Source organism: Bufo bufo, chromosome 3, assembly GCF_905171765.1.
Source record: "Bufo bufo chromosome 3, aBufBuf1.1, whole genome shotgun sequence".
Taxonomy (NCBI): Eukaryota; Metazoa; Chordata; class Amphibia; order Anura; family Bufonidae; genus Bufo; species Bufo bufo.
Genome location: NC_053391.1, coordinates 35,393,648 through 35,415,378, shown reverse-complemented (window position 1 = coordinate 35,415,378; position 21,731 = coordinate 35,393,648). Strand labels below are relative to the sequence as shown.

The 21,731-nt window shown below is 44.8% G+C and overlaps 1 protein-coding gene across 1 annotated transcript in view; it reads right to left on the bottom strand.

The window, feature by feature from the left end:
* Positions 1–21,731, bottom strand: part of DSCAM (DS cell adhesion molecule) — a 414,232-nt gene that overhangs the window by 131,678 nt on the left and 260,823 nt on the right. Inside the window, exons 18-20 of the mRNA XM_040423076.1 lie at positions 19,945–20,091; positions 19,041–19,196; positions 16,586–16,719 (exon numbers count right to left, since the gene is read on the bottom strand). Of these exons, the coding sequence (XP_040279010.1) occupies positions 16,586–16,719; positions 19,041–19,196; positions 19,945–20,091 (437 nt within the window). The remainder of the gene's footprint in view (positions 1–16,585; positions 16,720–19,040; positions 19,197–19,944; positions 20,092–21,731) is intronic.

Sequence of the window (21,731 nt, the reverse complement as noted above, 5' to 3'; positions counted from 1 at the left end):
GGGGATACTCTGCCACGGACCCTGGATCACCAACTCTTTAACCAGTGAGCCAGCCGGATGACTGACCCACTGACCCTGGGCCACCAGTTCTTTGGCCAGGTTACCAGCCTTCTAAGAAAGTGATCTCGAGGCTTTCCTGCTGAAACTTGAAAAGCCAGCTCAGTGCACTGGCTATATTGATTTGCACTTGAGTTCCTCCAGTTAAGAAGCACACTCGTTTACTGCAAACCTTGACACTCTGGACTTATTTTCCATTGGGGTGCACTATGCCTTACCATCTCCTCCAGAGAGAAGCAACATGTGGTGACTTCTCAATGGTGTCCAGGGGACCTAGCGTAGCATTGAGGGCTATCCTCAAACATGACCACTGCATACATTCAAGTTGTTGGTTGAAGGTCACACATCGTGAGAGAAGTCTCTGATGAGTGTAAGAGGCAATCTCTTGTACAAGTAACGGAAGATAGTGAACTCGCTATATCCTCATTCCCCTAGTGCAGGGGTCAGCAACCTTTGGCACTACAGCTGTTGCGAAACTACAACTCCCAGCATGCACACTTGCTCTGCTGTTCTAGGAACTCTCATGGAAATGTAAGGAGCATGCTGGGAGTTGTAGTTTCATAACACCTGAAGTGCCGGAGGTTATTGACCCCTTCCCTTAGTGACACTAGTTTCATGTAGAATTGGTGTGAGGAGGATGCAACAAAACTTTGGTAATTTAATGAATCTACCTTGATAAATGATGATAGAGGTCAAAGGAAAATCCTCTCTCCAGATCTGTGATGCGTGTCTGACAAACAGGAAAAGACTAAAAGACACAGGTTGTGAGCTCACAGAGGAGGAGGAGTTACAGGATGAATGACAATGAATTACAACCATAAATAACTTCATAAACAAATATAAAAATGAATACTAGAGGGCAACAAAGTGCATTAAGTATAGTAGATAACAAAAAACACATTATCACTCCTGGGAAGTAAACAAAGCCCGAACCACTGGTTCATCGGTACTGGAGAGGTCAGGGTTTAGCTGGTGGTTACTGTGTTAAATCAAAGGGAACCAAATGTAGACAGAGCAGAGACTGGCGAGAGTGTCTATCGGTCTGGAGTACCCAGCATGTCTGTGTAGCCCATGGACACCGTGTAATTCTTACCCTTGTGTTGGCGCTGCAAGAAAATTGAAAAATTTTTTCCCTGAGGTTTTTAACACCGATTACAGCTAATCACTGGGGGTCTCAGCAATGAATATACCCATCTGACCACTGACCGGACACTGTCTTCTCCTGCTCACCGTGCACTTCACCTCTGCTGATATGAGAATAACGCAGCCAGAACGTCACCACACAGATCACTTACACAATTTACATTGAATCGGCAGAAAATTTCCATATCACCATGAAAGCGATACAGTGCTCATCAGGACAATGGTCTGGGTGATCTCTATTTTGCATGTCTGGGGTTAATATTTAAAGGCTATGTACACGTTTGGGGACAAATTTTTTAATTATTGCATTATACTTATTTTGAGCTAAAAATCACTTATTCAATTGGTCTTTATTAACAATATGGAATCCTTTTTTCCGTACAGAACGGAGATGCTCTAGTTCCTGCCTGTGAATTTTTTTGTCTTTTGCATCATCTGAGGAGCTGATGGCTTCTTATCGTAGCTCTCTGACCTTATAAATACTCATTATAGCTTAGTTCTTATCTTACTGATAAGAATGCAGCTTCAATAAGTGTTTCTGACCTCTCAGTAGGGTTGCCACCTTTCCCAACAAAAAATACCTGCCAAGTTAAGCCACACCCAAAAGGGGGTGTGGCTTAACACAGGGTGTTAAGTCGCTATCCTACTGTGGCTCCCAATTATATGAATGCCCCCATTAGTTCCCCCAGAATAGTGCCCACACTAGTGCCCCCAGTAATAGTAATGCCTTCATTAGCGCACCCCAGAATAAATGCCCCCATTAGTGCCGCCCAGAATTAATAATGACCCTAAGCCTGTAGTGCTGTATATTTCCCTTTATTAGATGCAGTGCCTCTTATAAAGGGAATACTAGTAAGCCTTTCCATTATGAAAGCGCTCACTAGTCTGCAAGAGGAGGGGGAGAGAAGCGCTGTGAGCGCTGTACAGCACTTACCCCTCCTCCTGCTCGCTTTCCCGGGGCCTGCACTGCTGTGTCCTGGCTGCCTGCAGCGTCAGGACGTACAGAGCGCACTCTGACCTGACGCTGCAGGAGGTCAGGTGACTGCAGCGCCGGCCCTGAGAAGAGATGAGAGCCGGGAAGACAGTCTGACTGGAAGAGGAGCAGCAGAGCAGGAGAGGTAAGTTTGTTTATTTATTTTATAGTCTGATCTGAGGTCTGATTGGGGGTTTGATTAGGGGTCTGAACGGTCTGATTTGGGGTCTGAAGGGTCTGATTGGGGGCCTGAAGGGTCTGATTGGGGGCCTGAAGGGTCTGATTGGGAATATGACTGAGGGTCTGACTGGGGGTCTGGAGAGGTCTAATGGGGGCCTAGAGATCTAATGGGGGTCTGGTGGTCTAATGGGGGTTCGATTGGGGGTCTAGAGATCAAATGGGGGTCTGATTGGGTGTCTGGAGGTCTAATGGGGTACTGATTGGGGTCTGGAGGTCTGGTCTGAGGTCAAATGGGGGTCTTGAGGTCTAATAGGGGTATTATATGGAGGTCTGGAGGTCTAATGGGGGTCTTATCTGAGGTCTGATATTGGGGTGGGGTCTGAGATCTGGGGTTTGATATGGAGGTCTGATCTGAAAGATAAGGGGTATTTTTTGTACTGGCACGCTATCTGTGTATCTGTGTGGTACCAGTATTTTCAGGGGGGCTGTTTCTGCAGTATAGTATTGGGGGGGAGCAGGATGGGGTGTTGAGAAGGTGGGCGAATGATGGAAAAGTAGGAAAGTAAGATGTCTGTTAAACTCTGCAGAGACGAGACGCGGCTGAAAGAAGTCACCATGGCGGTCTGGTCTGAAAGGAGAAGAAGAGGAAAGAGAATATCTACAGCGGAGGAGACGTCACTGGATGTAAGAGGTACATATGTGGCGCTGTATGACCCTGTATGTTCTGTAGCGCTGTATGTAATGTTTACCAAGTATGTCTTTAAAGGGGTTGTCTGCTTTTCGTTTTGTACGAGCGCTGCCTTCTCTGCTCTGTTTACCTGCTCATCACTGCAAATGCTACGGCGAGCAGGTGAACAGAGCAGAGAAAGCAGCTCTCATATCAGCACTGCCCTCTCTTCAAACTGCTGATCGTCGGGGGTGCCGGGAGACGCCCGCTGGTCTGATATCGATGACCTATCTTGAGGATAGGTCACCAGTAGTAAAAAGAGGACAACCCCTTTAACAGTAGGACTGAAGGGAAGGGGTTAGGTTGAGAATTTGGCATGGGGGGGGGGGGGGAGAACGTTTCAATTTTTTCCTCAGGCAGCAGAAAGGCTAGGTGCACCCCTGCCCCCTGCCATAAAGCACTGAGGGAAGGTGGTGGTGGGGGGCCCAAGCTGAATGCTTGCACCAGGGCCCATGAGCCTTTAGCTAGGCCCCTGAGTGAAAGTACCAGTCACACAGTTAGAAAAACAGTTAACTCTTTCTGACTGAACAGCTCAATATTTTTAATAAAGGCCAATTGAAAATATGATTTTTAGCCAAAAATAAGTTAAATGCAATAATAAAAAAAATAATTGGACTCCAAAAATGTGTACATTGCCTTTAAAGGGGATTTCTGAGATTTTCATATTGATGGCCTATCCTCAGGATAGGTCATCAATATCTCATTGATGGGGGTCCGACTCCTGGCACCCCCGTGATCAGCTGTTTGAAGAGGCTTGGGCGAGTAAGTTTCCTATTAGTATGTCTTTGGAGTGTGGGAGACAACCCACACAAACACAGAGAGAGCATACAAATGCTATCCACATGATTTCCTGGGTCAGATTCAAAACCAGGAACCCAGAGTTAAAAGGCACCAGTGCTAATCATTGAGCCACCAGTTATCATATTTACCAGCAAGCACCACTAGGGGGAGCTGCTTGTATTTCGATTTTAACAATCCCATCTGATTCTGAACAGGATTATGGGGGCGGCCATCTTGCCTAAGCCTAACAACACTTCAGAAGACTGTATGTCTGTATGGCGGAACGCACACGGCCGGCCCTATGACAGAAATGCCTATTCTTGTCCGCCATTGCGAACAAGATTAGGACATGCCCTATCCTTTTTGCGGGGCCACGTAATGGAAGCACTGTGTGCTTTCCGCATCTTGTGTGGCCCCACTGAAATGAATGGGTCCGCCTTAGGGCTCATGTACATTACCGTATGTATTTTGCGGTACACAAAACATGGAACAGAAAAAAAAACGGATAAGATCCGTGTGACGTTCCTGGTACATCCGTATTTTTTTGTGGCTCCATTGTAACAATGTCTGTCCTTGTCCGCAAAATAGACAAGAATAGGACATGTTCTATTTTTTTGCGGAAAGGACTTGCGGATATACGGATACAGAACGCACACAGAATCATTTGTGTTTTTTATGCGGCTCCATTGAAATGAATGGTTCGCATACGGGCAGCAAAAAAAAAACTGAACGGACAAAAAATACACATTCATGAGCCCTTTCAGAGGCCACCATGGGCCATAGACACGATGGACCGGAGTCGACTCATTGACTTCTACAGGAGAGGTTTGTTTGCTCATGCTCTGTGACCTGTGCTGAGGTCATTGTACAGGGAGGATGAAGATAAAATTCCAGAATTTTTTTCTTACAGAAGTTTCTAGATTATTAGCATGAGGACTTAGGAATCGGTCAACTACACACCTATTTATGGTGGGCTTCAGTGGGATATATTAGGCCGCCTTTATGGTACATAGTAGTGGTCAGTTAGCAGAAGGCTGATATGTCGGAGTCCGTTTTTCCTGTCGTCAGCTAAGTAACCTTCATCCACCAGTGAATAAAGCCAGATGAGATGTGCTGCACTGCTCGAGCCTGAGGGGTGGATGGACAGATGGGCTTTATTTCCTACAGAGCGCTCCTGCTGCAGTGATCGCTACGACCATCGTCCACACAGGGTGATCTCTACTCATCCATTATAAAAGTTCCCACAAGAAAGATGAATTACTATAAGCCGAGGGTCGGACCCTGAGCAGGCCCCATACTTAAAAGATAATCCATCTCCAGATGAGGAAAAACATGGCTCCACACCTGTCCACAGATGGTTTGCGGAATTACAGCTCAACTGAAGTGAATAGGGCAGAGCTGCAGTACCACACACTCCCTGCAGGCAGGTGTGGCGCTGTTGTTTGGTAGAAAGCAGCTGTGTTTTTCCAATCGTGTACAACTTGTTTAATTTAAAGGGGTGCTCCCATCTCTGCCATTTATAGGATATGCCATAAAAGTCCAACAGATGTGGGTTCCACCTACCTCAAGAATGGGGTTCCCCCAACCCCGTCTTGTGAATAAAAAGGTGACCCCACATGCAGTGTTCTCTCTGGCCACTTCTGTGGGAGTTCTGATAACAGACGAGCACGCTTACTAAGCTATTCTTGGAACTCCCATAGAAGTGAATTGGAGCAAAAAACTAAAACACTGCTGCGCTGGATCTGTCCTGTGGCGGACACCATAAATGCCCGACAGACCCCACTGACTTCTGATCGGTTCGTCTAATAATTTTTCCCCATCAAATATGACGGCATTTCCGATGGAGGCTCCTAACTCCACCTTGTGTGTATCTGTGACCATTACGCTTCTGTGCCTAATCTAAGATCTGTAACCATAAAGAGGGGGGGAGCCTTCTTAAAGTAACAACAACTATAAAACATTTGCAGTCGTGTTCAGTGAAGTATAATTTCCTGCACTTAGTCTGGTCCGTCACAGGCTTCTTTAACGAAGAAATACTCGAGAAACACCACCTTGTAGGCTTTAGGGGCAAGGATCTATTTTCCTCACGTTTACAGGTTATGGGTGTGTATACACTACTCACAAACAGTGAGGGATATTTGGCTTGTGGGTGAAATTTCAGGATGAACCTAAAATGCCCTCTAACCTTTACAGGTGAACTCAATGTGACCTTCTCTAAACTTTTGAATGCACATGTCCAACTGTTCAATGTTTCAGTACATTTTGCACAACTTGCTGTTCTCTAACAAGGAGCTTAACGGCAAAATTCACAACAGGTGTTTGATCCATGAATCGCCCAATAAATTTCCCGATTCAATTAGAATTGGTATTGAAACAGTCCTCCTCATCATGCTGTTCACATTTTGACATCATGAGATCAAGACGACGCCTAACAATAGATCAACAGCCGGAGAATACAAATGTGATCGCACTCTATATCCAGCATTCTGCCCTGCCTCCATGCTGGATGAGACATTGGTGTACATTTTGGCCAAAGCGTAATAAGCCACTCACCGCGTCAAGGTTGCCTCCATTTGAGTGGTCCCTATCACTAGTTCCTACTTGTTCATGGGCCATGACAGCCACACAAAATCCAGGGAATGCAGGTCAGCGTGCACGCCAAGCACACTCTGCTTTTAACCCCGTCCGGTGCCATTACAGCTTTCATCGGATCCAGGGATGCAAGTACCAACATGCATGCTGAACCCACCATATACTTCTCCTGGAGTAGTATGTATTGGAGGCGTGGCGATCTCCTTTGAGTCATGCACACCTGACCAGTTAATCTGTCCTGGAGGCTGGTTTTAAAGTCAGTATAAAACTGAGTCTGCTTATATAGAACCTACCAGTGGCCATTTGGCTCCAGGAGAAGTATATGGTGGGCTCAGCGTGCATGTTGGTACTTGCATCCCTGGATCCGATGAAAGCTGTAATGGCACCGGACGGGGTTAAAAGCAGAGTGTGCTTGGCGTGCACGCTGACCTGCATTCCCTGGATTTTGTGTGGCTGTCATGGCCCATGAACAAGTAGGAACTAGTGATAGGGACCACTCAAATGGAGGCAACCTTGACGCGGTGAGTGGCTTGTTACGCTTTGGCCAAAATGTACACCAATGTCTCATCCAGCATGGAGGCAGGGCAGAATGCTGGATATAGAGTGCGATCACATTTGTATTCTCCGTTTGTATATGTATTTCGCCATAGTGATCTGCACCTATATACAGGTTGTGCTGACTCAATTCCCAAAATTTTTTCTTAATAGATCAACAACACCTTGCCATTGCGAGGCTTCAAGTAGGATGTTCTCAGACAGAAGTGGCCACTGAGCTTAGAGTTTCACAGAGAGTCATCAGCAGGTTGTATCAGAGATACAGAGAGACTGAAAGAGTCACAGAAAGGCAGAGAAGTGGACGTCCTTTGGCCACATTCCACACGGATGACGGCTTCATTGAGAACAATGCCCTGTGGAGCCGATTATGAATGCCACACAACTCCAGGCACATTTAAGGGAGGTGAGAGGCACCCAAGTGTCACATCAGACGATTCGAAACCATTTAAAATCAGCATGGTCTGTGTGCTAGACGACCTGCAAGGGTACCTGACCACCAGGCACAGGCGTCATCATCTTGCATGGGCCAGGGAGCATCTATGCTGGATGAGGGACCAGTGGGCCTCGGTGCTGTTCACTGATGAAAGTCGATTCACGCTGAGCAGAAATGACGTCAAATGGTGTGCTATGCATCAGCCACTGTTGTCACCAGACGATCCTTTGGTGGTGGTGGTGGTGTCACAGTGTGGGCAGGTGTGTCTAGTCAATACAGAACTGCCCTACGCTTTGGGAATGGTACAGTGACAAGCCCATACTACTTGAATAACATCATTAATCCAGTCGTTGTGACTTTGCATGAACAACTCAGGCCTAACTTCATCTTCATGGAGGACAATGCACCAGCTCATCGAGGTCGCATTATTAGGGAACAGCTGCTGGAAACTGAGGAACCTGAAATGGAGTGGCCTGCACTTTCTCCAGACCTGAAGCCCATTGAAAACCTATGGGATCAGCTGAGTCGCCGTGTAAAGTTTTGTAACTCTGTACCCCAGAACCTCAATGACCTATGGGGTGTGAATATATACCCTATGTCTACACTACACAGGCTATGGGGGTGTGAATATATGTCTAGACTGTACAGACTATGGGGGCGTGAATATTTATGTTTAGACTGTACCAGCTATAAAAGGTGTGGTTAAGTACCATATGTCTAGATTGTAAAGACTATCGGGGAGTGAATATATACCATATGTCTAGACTCTGCAGGCTATGGGGGTGTGAATATCTTATGTTTGTGATACAATACTTGCAGGGGTGTGAATATCTGCATCTAGTCTATGTCAGTTGCATCCATGTTCCCCCTGCACTGGCCTGCGAGGAGAGGGCGTGAATACTTACTCCTACTTTGCTTTGGGTATAAAATATCTGTTTTCCCGACACCGATGAAAATTAATGAAAGCAAATTCACAGAAAAAAAATATTTTGCTTTAGAGACACAGATGTTCAGGAAACGAGGGATCAAAATAAATGCATTTTTGGGACCGGTCCTGCATTTTAAGTACAAGAGACGCTCAGCAGAAGATTCAAGAAGAGATCGAAACAGAAAGTCTACAGCACGGCACAGACGATCAGCGGTCTTAAAGGGCATTTCCAACATTCAGACAGCCCCTCCATGATAATCCCCCTAAATAGGAAAATATAGTAATTCTCCCCCGTGATACAATGATGTCATCCATAACGATTTCCACGACAATGAATCGTAGTGCAGCGTCCATCATGAAGGTCCACCCATCATTGCCTATGATCTGAGGTACCCAAAGTACGGTAAATCTGTGGAGCACAGAGATGCAGTCTTTGTGCTGCGCACACTTCTACCATCATTTCTGTGCAAATAGTTACCCGTTTTCAAATGGTGGTCACCAATCTAGGAAGTTAATTGGTTGCTAGGCAACCGGAAATAAAATAGTCTGCAGAATACAGTAAAGAAGTGCCTGGCCCTGATCTATATGATCAGTCCAGGAAAAGATGGCAGGCTGATTGCAAGTGGACACATCAATGGAGCCACCGGGCCATCAGGTATTACCCCCTCTTCTACTCTCTAGACTACCAGGGACTAAATATGAACCCTTTATGATTGCCCTAGACCACCAAGTATTACCCCCTTCTACTCTAGACCACTAGGGGAAAAAATGTGAATCCCTTCTTCTACACTAAAACATCTGGAAATAGACCCTCCAGTAAATTATACAAATACAGTTGCAAGAAAAAGTATGTGAACCCTTTGGAATTATATGGATTTCTGCAGAAATTGGTCATAAAATGTGATCTGATCTTCATCTAAGTCACAACAATAGACAATCACAGTCTGCTTAAACTAATAACACAAATAATTAAATGTTACCATGTTTTTATTGAACACACCATGTAAACATTCACAGTGCAGGTGGAAAAAGTATATGAGCCCCTAGACTAATGACATCTCCAAGAGCTAATTGGAGTGAGGTGTCAGCCAACTGGAGTCCAATCAATGAGATGAGATTGGAGGTGTTGGTTACAGCTGCCCTGCCCTATAAAAAACACACACCAGTTCTGGGTTTCCTTTTCACAAGAAGCATTGCCTGATGTGAATGATGTCTCGCACAAAAGAGCTCTCAGAAGACCTACGATTAAGAATTGTTGATTTGCATAAAGCTGGAAAGGGTTATAAAAGTATCTCCAAAAGCCTTGCTGTTCATCAGTCCACGATAAGACAAATTGTCTATAAATGGAGAAAGTTCAGCACTGCTGCTACTCTCCCTAAGGAGTGGCCGTCCTGTAAAGATGACTGCAAGAGCACAGCGCAGACTGCTCAATGAGGTGAAGAAGAATCATAGAGTGTCAGCTAAAGACTTGCAAAAGTCTCTGGCATATGCTAACATCCCTGTTAGCGAATCTACGATATGTAAAACACTAAACAAGAATGGAATTAATGGGAGGATACCACAGAGGAAGCCACTGCTTTCCAAAAAAAACATTGCTGCACGTTTACAGTTTTCACAAGAGCACCTGGATGTTCCACAGCAGTACTGGCAAAATATTCTGTGGACAGATGAAACCAAAGTTGAGTTGTTTGGAAGAAACACACAACACTATGTGTGTAGAAAAAGAGGCACAGCACACCAACATCAAAACCTCATGCCAACTGTGAAGTATGGTGGTGGGGGCATCATGGTTTGGGGCTGTTTTGCTGCGTCAGGGCCTGGACGGATTGCTATCATCGAAGGAAAAATGAATTCCCAAGTTTATCAAGACATTTTGCAGGAGAACTTAAGGCCATCTGTCCACCAGCTGAAGCTCAACAGAAGATGGGTGTTGCAACAGGACAACGACCCAAAGCATAGAAGTAAATCAACAACAGAATGTTTTAAACAGAAGAAAATACGCCTTCTGGAGTGGCCCAGTCAGAGTCCTGACCTCAACCTGATTGAGATGCTGTGGCATGACCTCAAGAAAGCGATGCACACCAGACATCCCAAGAATATTGCTGAACTGAAACAGTTCTGTAAAGAGGAATGGTCAAGAATTACTCCTGACCGTTGTGCACGTCTGATCTGCAACTACAGGAAACGTTTAGTTGAAGTTATTGCTGCCAAAGGAGGTTCAACCAGTTATTAAATCTAAGGGTTTACATACTTTTTCCACCTGCACTGTGAATGTTTACATGGTGTGTTCAATAAAAACATGGTAACATTTAATTCTTTGTGTGTTATTAGTTTAAGCAGACTGTGATTGTCTATTGTTGTGACTTAGATGAAGATCAGATCACATTATATGACTAATTTGTGCAGAAATCCATATCATTCCAAAGGGTTCACTTACTTTTTCTTGCAACTGTATATAAAATATAAACCCCCTCTTCTACCCTAGACCACCAAGTGTTTGCCCCCTCTTCTACTCTAGACCACTATGGAATAAAATCAATAAAATATGACACCCCCCTCTACCCTAGACCACCAGAGAGAGGAAGACTCTCTTTTGCTCTAGACCACTAGGAAATATAATATGAACCCCTTATCCTAGAAAACTGGGGGGGGGGGGGGGGGAACCCTGGGAAATTATACCGCAAGGAAATACAATAAAAATCCCCTCTTCTGCCCTAGACCCCCAGGTGTTAATCCACAACCAGGGGCTAAAATATGAACCCTGTAATCTGCCCTGGACCACCAAATATTGCCCCTTTTTTTCTATTCTATGCTGCAACTAAATGAAACCTGAACCCCCTCTTCTATCCTAGATCACCAGGCAGTAAGCCTCTCTTTTACTCTAGACCACCAGGTGACGTTGAATACCTTTGTGTTAATAAATACAAAACTATTAAGGGAGTGAAACCAGAAAAAAAAAACATATTGCAAGCTTTCAGAGCTTGCAGAACTCTAGACCACCATCTCGAACCTCATCTTCTGCCATAAACCAGCAGGTATTACCCCCTCTTCAAGTCTAGACCACCAGGAAATAAAACATGAACCCCCTATTTTGCCATAGACCAACAGGCATTAACCCCCTTTTCTACACAAGACCACCAGGAAATCAGGCATTACGATAAACCACCAGGGAATCAAACAGGAACACCATTCTTCATCCCTAGCCACCAAAGAGAGCCCTACCTAAGGCTACCAGAACTAGTCACATCAACCTCTTTAGTACCCAAGACCACCAGGGAAGTTTGAAGAAGTCCAAGATATTAGATTTTTTTTTTTCTTATTCTTTGTCGTCTAAAATCGGGAAGAGTCTCATAATCCAGTATGAGATGCAAATTCTACAAATTAGACCGTGTGCATGCAGGTCCACGAGATGAAGCCACCCCTAATATGAGTTATACTTCCTACTACACTACACCAGCCTCTGCAGCAATTAATGGCAGCCTAATTAATCACTGTTCCATCATTTTACAATCCTCAATTTGCACCGTGACTGCGCGTCGCCCCGCTTCCCCTCTTAGAACACGCCGATGTGTATAAATAGGCGCTGATGTTCCGTGCAATGTAATTGCATAGAAAGAATTATAGGAGACAAACGGCTGGTTGCGTAGGTGTGAAATGTTTACGGGGGGGGGGGGGGGGGGGGCTCCATAAAAGAGAAAGGAAAAATATAAAAAATGGGGAGAACAAGAGGGGAAAAAATAGAACCACAGCGCCATCTGCTGACAGAAGCCAGAAACTACAGGCTACACACCTACAGGTTGATATGAAATGCTCTGCGTAAATACCTTTTGCTTTAACCCCATAAGGACCGGGCCAATTTTTGTTTATGCGTTGTTTTTTTCCTCCCTCAATTCCCGAAGCCATAACTTTTATTTTTCTGTTCACATAGGGCATATCTTTTGTGGGACAAGTTGTGCTTTCTAATGGCACCAATTTATACTTCATATGATGTGGTGGGAAGCTGGAAAAAAAATTCCAAATGGGATGGAATTGGAAAAAATATGCATTTCCACTATAGTTTTATGGGCTTCGTGTTCACACTGTTCCCTATGCCGTAAAACGGACCTGTTACCTTCATTCTGTGGGTCAGAACAATTACAACGATATCACATTTATATAGTTTTTCTTTAAAAAATTGCTTAAAAAATTTTTTATATATTTTTTTTCTTTACAACGTCATAGTATAACCTCCCATAACCTTTTTATAGTTACATCTACAAAGCAAATTTTTTTGCGGGGCTATCTGTAGTTTTTATTTATACCATGTTGGGGTGTGTATGACTATTTGGCCTCATGCACACGGACGTTTTTTTTTGCGGTCTGCAAAAACGGTTTCCGTTGTTCCGTGATCCGTGTCCGTTTTTTCTTCCATTGGTCTTCCTTGATTTTTGGAGGATCCACGGACATGAAAAATGAAAATAAAATCTAAGTCAAGTTTGCCTTTGAAATGATAGGAAAAAACGGACATGGATCACGGACACGGATCACGGACGCGGATGACAATCTTGTGTGCATCCGTGATTTTTCACGGACCCATTGACTTGAATGGGTCCGTGAAAAAAATAGGACAGGTCATATTTTATTCACGGACTGGAAAACGGAACAACGGCCGCGGATGCACACAACGGTCGTGTGCATGAGGCCTTTGATGGCTTTTTATAAAATTTTTTTTTAGAGGTGAAGTATTAAAAAATTGCATATTGGTCATTCAGATTTTTTTCCCTGTTATGCCATTCACTGTATGGGATAAACAGTTTTAAATTGGGGAAAGGGGGTTATTTGTATATATTTTTTTAGTTTTTTATATTTTTTATAAAAATATAATTTTTTTATGATTGCATGTTACTTTTTCAATTAGTCTTTATTAAAAATATTGAGCTGTTCTGTCACAAAGGGTTAACAGTTTTCTAGCTGTGTGACTGGTACTCTTACTTTGTGCCGGTCATCTAATAAACCTCATCTCTAAACTACTAAGAGGTTATAACGACTTATTTAAACCACATTCTTATCAGTAAGATAAGAACTGAGCTCTAATGAGTGTTTATAAGGTCAGAGAGCAGAGATAAGGAGCCGTCAGCTCCTGGTCTGACGGAAAAGACTGAAAATCCAAAAGGTGCTACTAGAATTTGTCAGCTCTGTACATAAAACAGGACGGATATTTTTTAATAAAGTCGAATTTTAAAAAATATTTTTAGCTCAAAATGAATACAATGCAATAATTTAAAAAAAATTGCCCACAAAGGTGTACATCGTCTTTAAAGGGACACTGTCACCTGGATTTCATTTACTGAGCTATTAACATCACATCAGTCTCCACGATTTATATTAAAATATACTAGTATTACTGCCCTGTGTCTTGTAATTTGTCTATAAAATCGCTTTTATTAATATGCTAATTACCTCAATAAGGAGCCCAAGGGGCTGTCCCTCCGGCCGTTAGAGCCCAGCCGCTCCCATTATCTTGGAGCCCAGCACCGCCCCACTGCTAATTTATTCACTGCTCATCGCCGATGTAATGTGTTTGCTGAGCCCGAAATCTTGCAAATGCGCTGTGGATACTCATATCAGCGCCTGCGCAGTGTCCTGGCATTCGCCTCACAGAACGAAGTGCGCATGCGACAGCTTCGTTCTACCCGAAAATGGGCGAGATTTCGGGCGCAAAAAAACACATTACATTGGCGATAAGCAGTGAATAAATTAACAGTGGGGCGGTGCTGGGCTCCAAGATAATGGGTGCGGCCCAACCCTCTTCTCCCACTCTTCACACACTGATAGCAACACCGCAGGAGAAATGCTAGCACAGGCTTCCAGTATCCGTAGTTTCAGGTGCTGCACATCTCGGATCTTCACAGCATAGACAATTGCCTTCAGATGACCCCAAAGATAAAAGTCTAAGGGGGTCAGATCGGGGGACCTTGGGGGCCATTCAACTGGCCCACGACGACCAATCCACTTTCCAGGAAACTGTTCATCTAGGAATGCTCGGACCTAACACCCATAATGTGGTGGTGCACCATCTTGCTGGAAAAACTCAGGGAACGTGCCAGCTTCAGTGCATAAAGAGGGAAACACATCATCATGTAGCAATTTCGCATATCCAGTGACCCCCTTAGACTTTTATCTTTGGGGTCATCTGAAGGCAATTGTCTATGCTGTGAAGATACGAGATGTGCAGCACCTGAAACTACGGATACTGGAAGCCTGTGCTAGCATTTTCCTGTGGTGTTGCTATCAGTGTGTGAAAAGTGGGAGAAGAGGGTTGCATTGACAATCCAACACAATGGGCAGCACATTGAACACATTTTATAAGTGGTCAGAAACTTGTAAATAACTCATGAAAGAATAAAGTTACGTTAAAACCGAGCACACCATTGTTTTTCTTGTGAAATTCCCAATAAGTTTGATGTGTCACATGACCCTCTTCCTATTGAAAAAACTAAAGTTGGATTCAAAATGGCCGACTTCAAAATGGCCGCCATGGTCACCACCCATCTTGAAAAGTTTCCCCCCTCACATATACTAATGTGCCACAAACAGGAAGTTAATATCACCAACCATTCCCATTTTATTAAGGTGTATCCATATAAATGGCCCACCCTGTATGAGTCTCGGAAAACAATTTTAATAGAGCTATGGCACAGTTACTTGTTAGCGATCCCCTGGCATCGAGCACCTGGCGCATATTGAAAGATTATCAGTGAGTGGGAGGGGGCCAATTAGGTTAGAAGTAAAAAATAAAATTGCTGTAATCACTGAAAAGCTGGCAGTAAGGGTATATGGCCTCACGTGGAGAATATAATAAAGACTGTCCATGGTGGAACTGTGCGCAGAAAATCTCAGAGTAATGCGGCAGCAGAAAAGTGGATGATATTTTAAAAAATCTCGTTTACACGGGAATGATCGGAATCGTGGGATCTGTGGGGCAGGTTTTGCATCCACAGAATGTCCGCCGTGGACTTCACCCCATGCATGTTTATATGGATGTATTAACACACTGAAAATTTAGACGCAGAATTGCGTTTTCCACACTTTTTTATGCAGTTTTTCAAATTGAGGGCTTTTTTTGGGTGTGGAGGTTGGTGCAGGCTTTGGTGTGGTTTTTATGCCTACCATTGATTTCAATAGGAGTTTCCACGTGGATTGAGCTCTAAGAATTAATCCGTTGCTTTATCATGTAGTGTGCGGAAAATAAATGCCCCGTGTGAACTGCAACATAGATTTTCAATTAAAAACAATGGGATTGAAGGCTGAAAAAAAACCTGACAAAATCAGAGTGGAAAGAGGATGAAATGTGCGACAAACCAGGAGCATTTACGTTATAAATTGTGCAGGGGCGGACTTTGTTGCTGTGGATTTCCAGCAGATAGCCTGCAGATGTTCCTCTGTGGAAAATCTGCCATGCCATGGACCTGTTACCATGTAGCTTTTTTTGCCCCCCTCCCCGAGCCAGGTTTACCAGGGGTGCACCTAGCCTTTCTGCTGTCTAAGGCGAAAACTGAAACAGCGTTCCCCCCCCCTCTTCCCAATGCCAATTTCTTAACCTAACACCCTCCCTTCAGCCCATGGCCCTTCGGCTGCTACCCCCCCCCCCCCCCCCCCCTTGCCATTACCTGGTGCTCGCCTCACCTGCTGGCCTCATGGGTGGTGCACCCCTGAGCTTTACCTGTGAAATAATGTACACTCACCTGCTTCCCGACACTCTGTTCCATCTTCCTGGCTGCCTTAAGCGTTCTTTCGGTCCCACACGGGCCAGGACACATGCACAGCTGCCGCCAATGAATGAAAGGCTTCAGCGGTGATGCGTCTCCTAGTGGCACGTGACACAGCAGTCACATGCCACTTGGGTCACATCACCTCTGAGGTCAGCCGTAGCTAGCAGCGGCACATGTGACCCTTATCCATGTGGGGACCGGAAGTCCTGTGAAGACAGCCAGGGAGCCAGGACGGAGCGGTGGGAAGAAGGCGAGCATCAATTTCTCCACAGGTACACCTGGGGGAAAAGAAAAAAAAAGCTGAACAACCCCTTTAAGGCAAGCAGTCAGCTTTAGTGGTAAGGAAAATTAAAGGACTATTCCTGTCTTGGACATTTGGATAGACCATAAATGTCTAGTAGATGCGGTTCCTACACCTGTATGAAGAATGGAGGTCCATCAGGAAGTCTTCAGGCTGGATTCTTACCGTGGGGTATGGGTGGGAGCAGAAGACGGTGTACTTGCGGATAATGCCATTTAGTTTCAGTGGAGGCAGCCAGGACACGTAGACGATGGAGGCGGAGGCGGCGGCAGCTTTAACTCCAGCTGTGGGACCTGGAACTGGAATGGAGAAGCGTATGAGACTGAGGATCAGAGTGTGGTCATACATTCATTTGTGGTGTACATCTGGCAGACATCTCAAAAAGAAAATTTAAAAATGCACAATTTTTTATTGCGTTCTATGGCGTGGTGGTCACTGATCTGGTCACATGATATGTATCAGTCTATAAACTGCAGAAGCCATCATAGAGCTGAGCCTAAGGCTACTTTCACACTTGCGTTGTTCTTTTCCGGCATAGAGTTCCGTCACAGGGGCTCTATACCGGAAAAGAACTGATCAGGTATGTCCCCATGCATTCTGAATGGAGAGTAATCCGTTCAGTTTGCATCAGGATGTCTTCAGTTCAGTCGTTTTGACTGATCAGGCAAAAGAGAAAACCGTAGCATGCTACGGTTTTATCTCCGGCTAAAAAAACTGAAGACTTGCCTGAATCCTGGATCCGGCATTTTTTCCCATAGGAATGTATTAGTGCCGGATCCGGCATTCAGAATACCGGAATGCCGGATCCGTCCTTCCGGTATGCGCATGCGCAGACTTAAAAAAAGGTGAAAAAATAAATGCCGGATCCGTTTTTGCCGGATGACACCGGAAAGACGGATCCGGCATTTCAATGCATTTTTTCGACTGATCAGGCATTTTTAAGACTGATCAGGATCCTGATCAGTCTTACTAATGCCATCAGTTAGCATACATTTTGCCTGATCCGGCAGGCAGTTCCGGCGACGGAACTGCTTGCCGGATCTCTCTGCCGCAAGTGTGAAAGTAGCCTAACACGTACAGTACTTTAGATTATAATTTTAATGGGAGGCTGGCGCCCTCCGGTGGTCAGAGCTGGTACTGTCACTGGTGTTTCAGGACGGCATCGCATTCACTTGGCTCCCTGATGCTGTGACAACCCATTGGCGTCCCACGATGGGGGGTGACCGTGCCTCTGTCAAATCCCTTAGATGCTGCGGTCACTATTGACCACAGCATCCAAGGGTTAAATGGGCCGGGATCAGAGTTATCTTCGATCCCGGTCGTTGCAGCAGGGTAACGGCCATATGTTGAGGGCGCAGACTCCCGTGCAGGACAGGGTTAATCACTGTATAATAAAAACTAATAGGGGAACATTTTAAAGTTTCAGTTCATTTTCAAGAACTCTGCTGTCGGTCAGCGATGGTAAACTCCTCCCAACCATGTCCAATTGCACAATTCTGGTACACTGCAACGTGTCCTGCACCTATGCGATCAATGGGTTTTCAGTTTACATTCATGGACAGCAGAGATAGTGAAATTGGCGAGGAATTAAAACAAAAAGTACCTTATATTGTTGCACAAATTTAGAAAACCCTTTCTTCCAGAAACAGCCCCACACCAGTCCACAGGTCTTGTGCGGTATTGCAGCTCAGCTGTATTTATGTCACTGGAGTGGAGCTGCAATACCACACACGACCTGTGGACAGATGAGGTGCTGTTTCTGGACAAACCTGGACAAACCTTTGAAGTTTCAGCTACAAATAAATCTGTACAATCCCTTTAACCAGTTGAGGACGATCCACGGACTATATACATCCTGGCGGTCCGCATTTACTTCTGCAAAGGTCGTTTTTGAATGTCCTTGCAGAAGTCGGCAGCTGTCTAGAGATTGTGCAGCTGCAGGAGTGGAGGGCAAACTGTCAGTGACAGCCGCACTCTCCATAGAAAAGGCACAGACAGTCTTTGTGCCGTCCCTGCCTTCTCCATGAGTTGTGTACATACAGAACAGGAAGCAACAATCTCACTTCCTGCTCCGGTATGACAAAAAAAACAAAAAACACAAACATTATTTAAAGAGGTTGTGCCACAAAAAATATTCTACATTTTCAAACCAGCACCTGGATCTGAATACTTTTGTAATTGCATGTCATTAAAAATTAAGCACAACCAGTGAGTTATTCAATAAAATGTATCTGTACGGCGCCACCTGCTGTTTGTTCTTTTCCTTATTTCTTTGTCCACCTCACTGAGATGGTCGCACATGCTCAGTTTAAATCTTCAACTGCCACCAGCCATATCTTCTTCTAGAAGCTATGGGAGTTGCAGGGAACGAAAATGTGTCTGGTTACGGGGTGGGTAAATGGCCCAGTCTAGAACTTGGAAGTGAAAGCTACAGGAGATGTCCATTGAAGCCACCCCATCATGTGACCTCTGCCATGGGCCACATTCGTCCTCACCAGCCTAATTATAATCTATTTGTCCGCAGACTATTGCACCCCTGGGAACTGTTCACTGCTTGGCTGCTCTATTCAGCGGGGTGCAACCTTCTGCGCAGGAAACATAACCTGCCCTCGGCTCTTACCATCCTCTTTGGTTCTGACGAATATCTGCTCGCTGCGGACGCCGTCGCCGGCCCGTGTGAACGCCAGCACCTGGATGCTGTAGTTGGTGTACTTCTCCAGGCCGTCCAGCTCCAATAAGGGTTGGGTTGTGGTTACATTTTTCATTTCGCCAAGTTCTGAAACAGGGACATACAGCGATAAGAAGACAGTTCTGATAAGAGTGGACCACCCAGTGCAGGCCGGGGGGGGGGGGGCTACAGGGAGGGTGTTTGGAGCGCAATGATCTGCAGAGGTGTGCAGGCTGTAACCACCTGCTGAAATGTAATAAAAACGTTGTGAGATCTAAACAAATTCCAATTTCAACAAATTCAGTCAAAAGAATAGATGCTCCAGAATTGTTATTACATGGGGAATGCAAGTACCTGTAGATACTAAGACAGACATATCAGGGGAGGTGACAGCTCCTCTTCAGTATATTTTTACAGTCATCAGAACTCCATATCTCCTACATAAACATAGGTCCATATTTATTAAGACGGGCTGGTTTATGCCAGTCTAAAGGTAAAGATTCACGGTGGAGTGAACTGCAGGAAATTTATTAAAAGTTGCATGTCTCTTAAAAAATCTGGCACCAAAATGTTCTGCCTTTAGCATTAATAAAAATGTCTGAAAGTTGACCAGCTTTGCACATAAAATAGAAAATTCTCCCTACTTGAAGCCACCACTAGGTGGAGCTCAGGAGTTTACTGCACATATTATTGACTTCAATGTATAAACAGTATGCAGTAAGCTCCTGAGCTCCCTCTAGAGGTGAATGTAGAAATCCAGATTTTTACCATTCTGAAAAAACTAATTGTGTTTAAGGGTCGACATTCACTTTAAAGCTCAAACTGTATATGACTGTTGACTGTTCCCCCAACTTACCTCCATCTAGAAGATTAGCCCAGAAGATAACCCTGAACCCCTGGAGGATGCCGTTGAGGGCTTCTTTGGAAGGGGTGGACCAAGAGATTGTTATGGTCTCCGGTGAAGTTGCAGCTGCCTGGACGTTCTCAGGGGGGCGGCTGGGAACTGAAATGAAAACACATCAGATAAACCTCTGCACCAAACATGGGTCCAGCCCATCATCTGTACTGGTGAGTAACGCCACACTTGTCCATGGGTTGTGGCTGGTATTGTACCTCAGCTCTATTAGGATATACTGTATGGGGCTGACTTGCAATACCACACAAAACCCATGGTAAGGTGTGGTGCTGTTTTGGAAGAAAGCAGCCATGTTTTTCTATCCCTGGACAACCCCTTGAAGGGACATCAGTGACTCCAGTGTCTTGAAGTCTGAACTAGTGTAGTGTGAATCCCACCTTCTGTTTCAGTAAAGGCTCATGCTTTCCACCATACTTTACACCGCAGCTCTGTTTCTCCAGACTGGCTGCTATGTATGATGAACACGGGCTCACCAGGAGGTCAGTACATGAGCAGTACCCCAGAACAGGGTACTTGCAAAAAGGATTTGTTGTTATTGTGGTTAAATGTACCATTGTAATTTGCTGTATTGTTCACCCAATAGTTCTGTGTGGATAGGTCAGAGTTAACAATCCCCTTTTAGAAGGCTAGGTGATGGACTAAGGTCCACCCCTAGTAAGTCTAGTGAGAAAGAGAGAGGCGCTATATGTGCTCACTTCTCCGAAAACTAGGCCTAAGCCCCAGAGAACCACTAACATTGAAGACATTTACCGGAAGAAAGCCACCTCTACTTCACAGTACTCCAGAGAGAGAAAAGGATGAACTAGAAGCTCCAGAATCTGCACTGGAGTCAGTAAGGTATTCGCTGTTTAAGGCTCAGAGACTTTACTGCAGTGAGAGGGACAACGCCGATACACCCTTCCACATTTATCTTTCCACTGTATCTTAATCGTGAATAATATTGCCAGCCTTAGATTCTGTAGAGAGACTTTGGAGAGATAGAGGGAAGCAGTGCTACAACCCCCATCATTTACGCTGTGTATTGCTATTGCGAAAAATTGCACAGTGATTTGTTTGAAACTGTGCTTTGGATGTACTACAACTCCCATTCCGAACTTTAGTAAAAAGAGACTTGTCTATTTTCTACATCTGGCCTGCTTCCTGACTCCAGCACTATTCGCCGGCCATAGCACCTGCAACCCTGCCTTGCACCCAACACTCATAACAACAAGGGTGTGATGGACTGAACAGTCACTGGGGCTGCTGGAGAAGCCTGAGGGCTAGCCTACTTCCTACGGACTATGGACCCAGAACTATGGAGACTCCCTCAGACCTTTTGGGGTTACAAGGAACTATGAACCCTGATTTATGTGTGGAATTTATATGACACATATTTCCTATTGCCCATTAAAGGTGCAGGGTGTGAATTCAGCAACACAAAAAGGGGTTAACTGTGCACTAAGACACCTACTGATTGTGTTAGTGATGGGATTAAGATAGCTGACTCTAGGAGCAGCCGACTCCTAGAGGAGTAGATCACCCTATGATACACTCAGGAGATAATCCCATCACATGTGTCTCCTCTCTCCCTATTCATTCATTATGGAGTGGGGGGGGGGGGGGGGATGTCTGTTCGCATGTTGTTCATGGTTAATTGCGTTATGATGTTAGTCTTCTTGAACTGTATATATATATATATATATATATATATATATATATATTGAGTTGGTCTTCAATAAAAAGAGTTC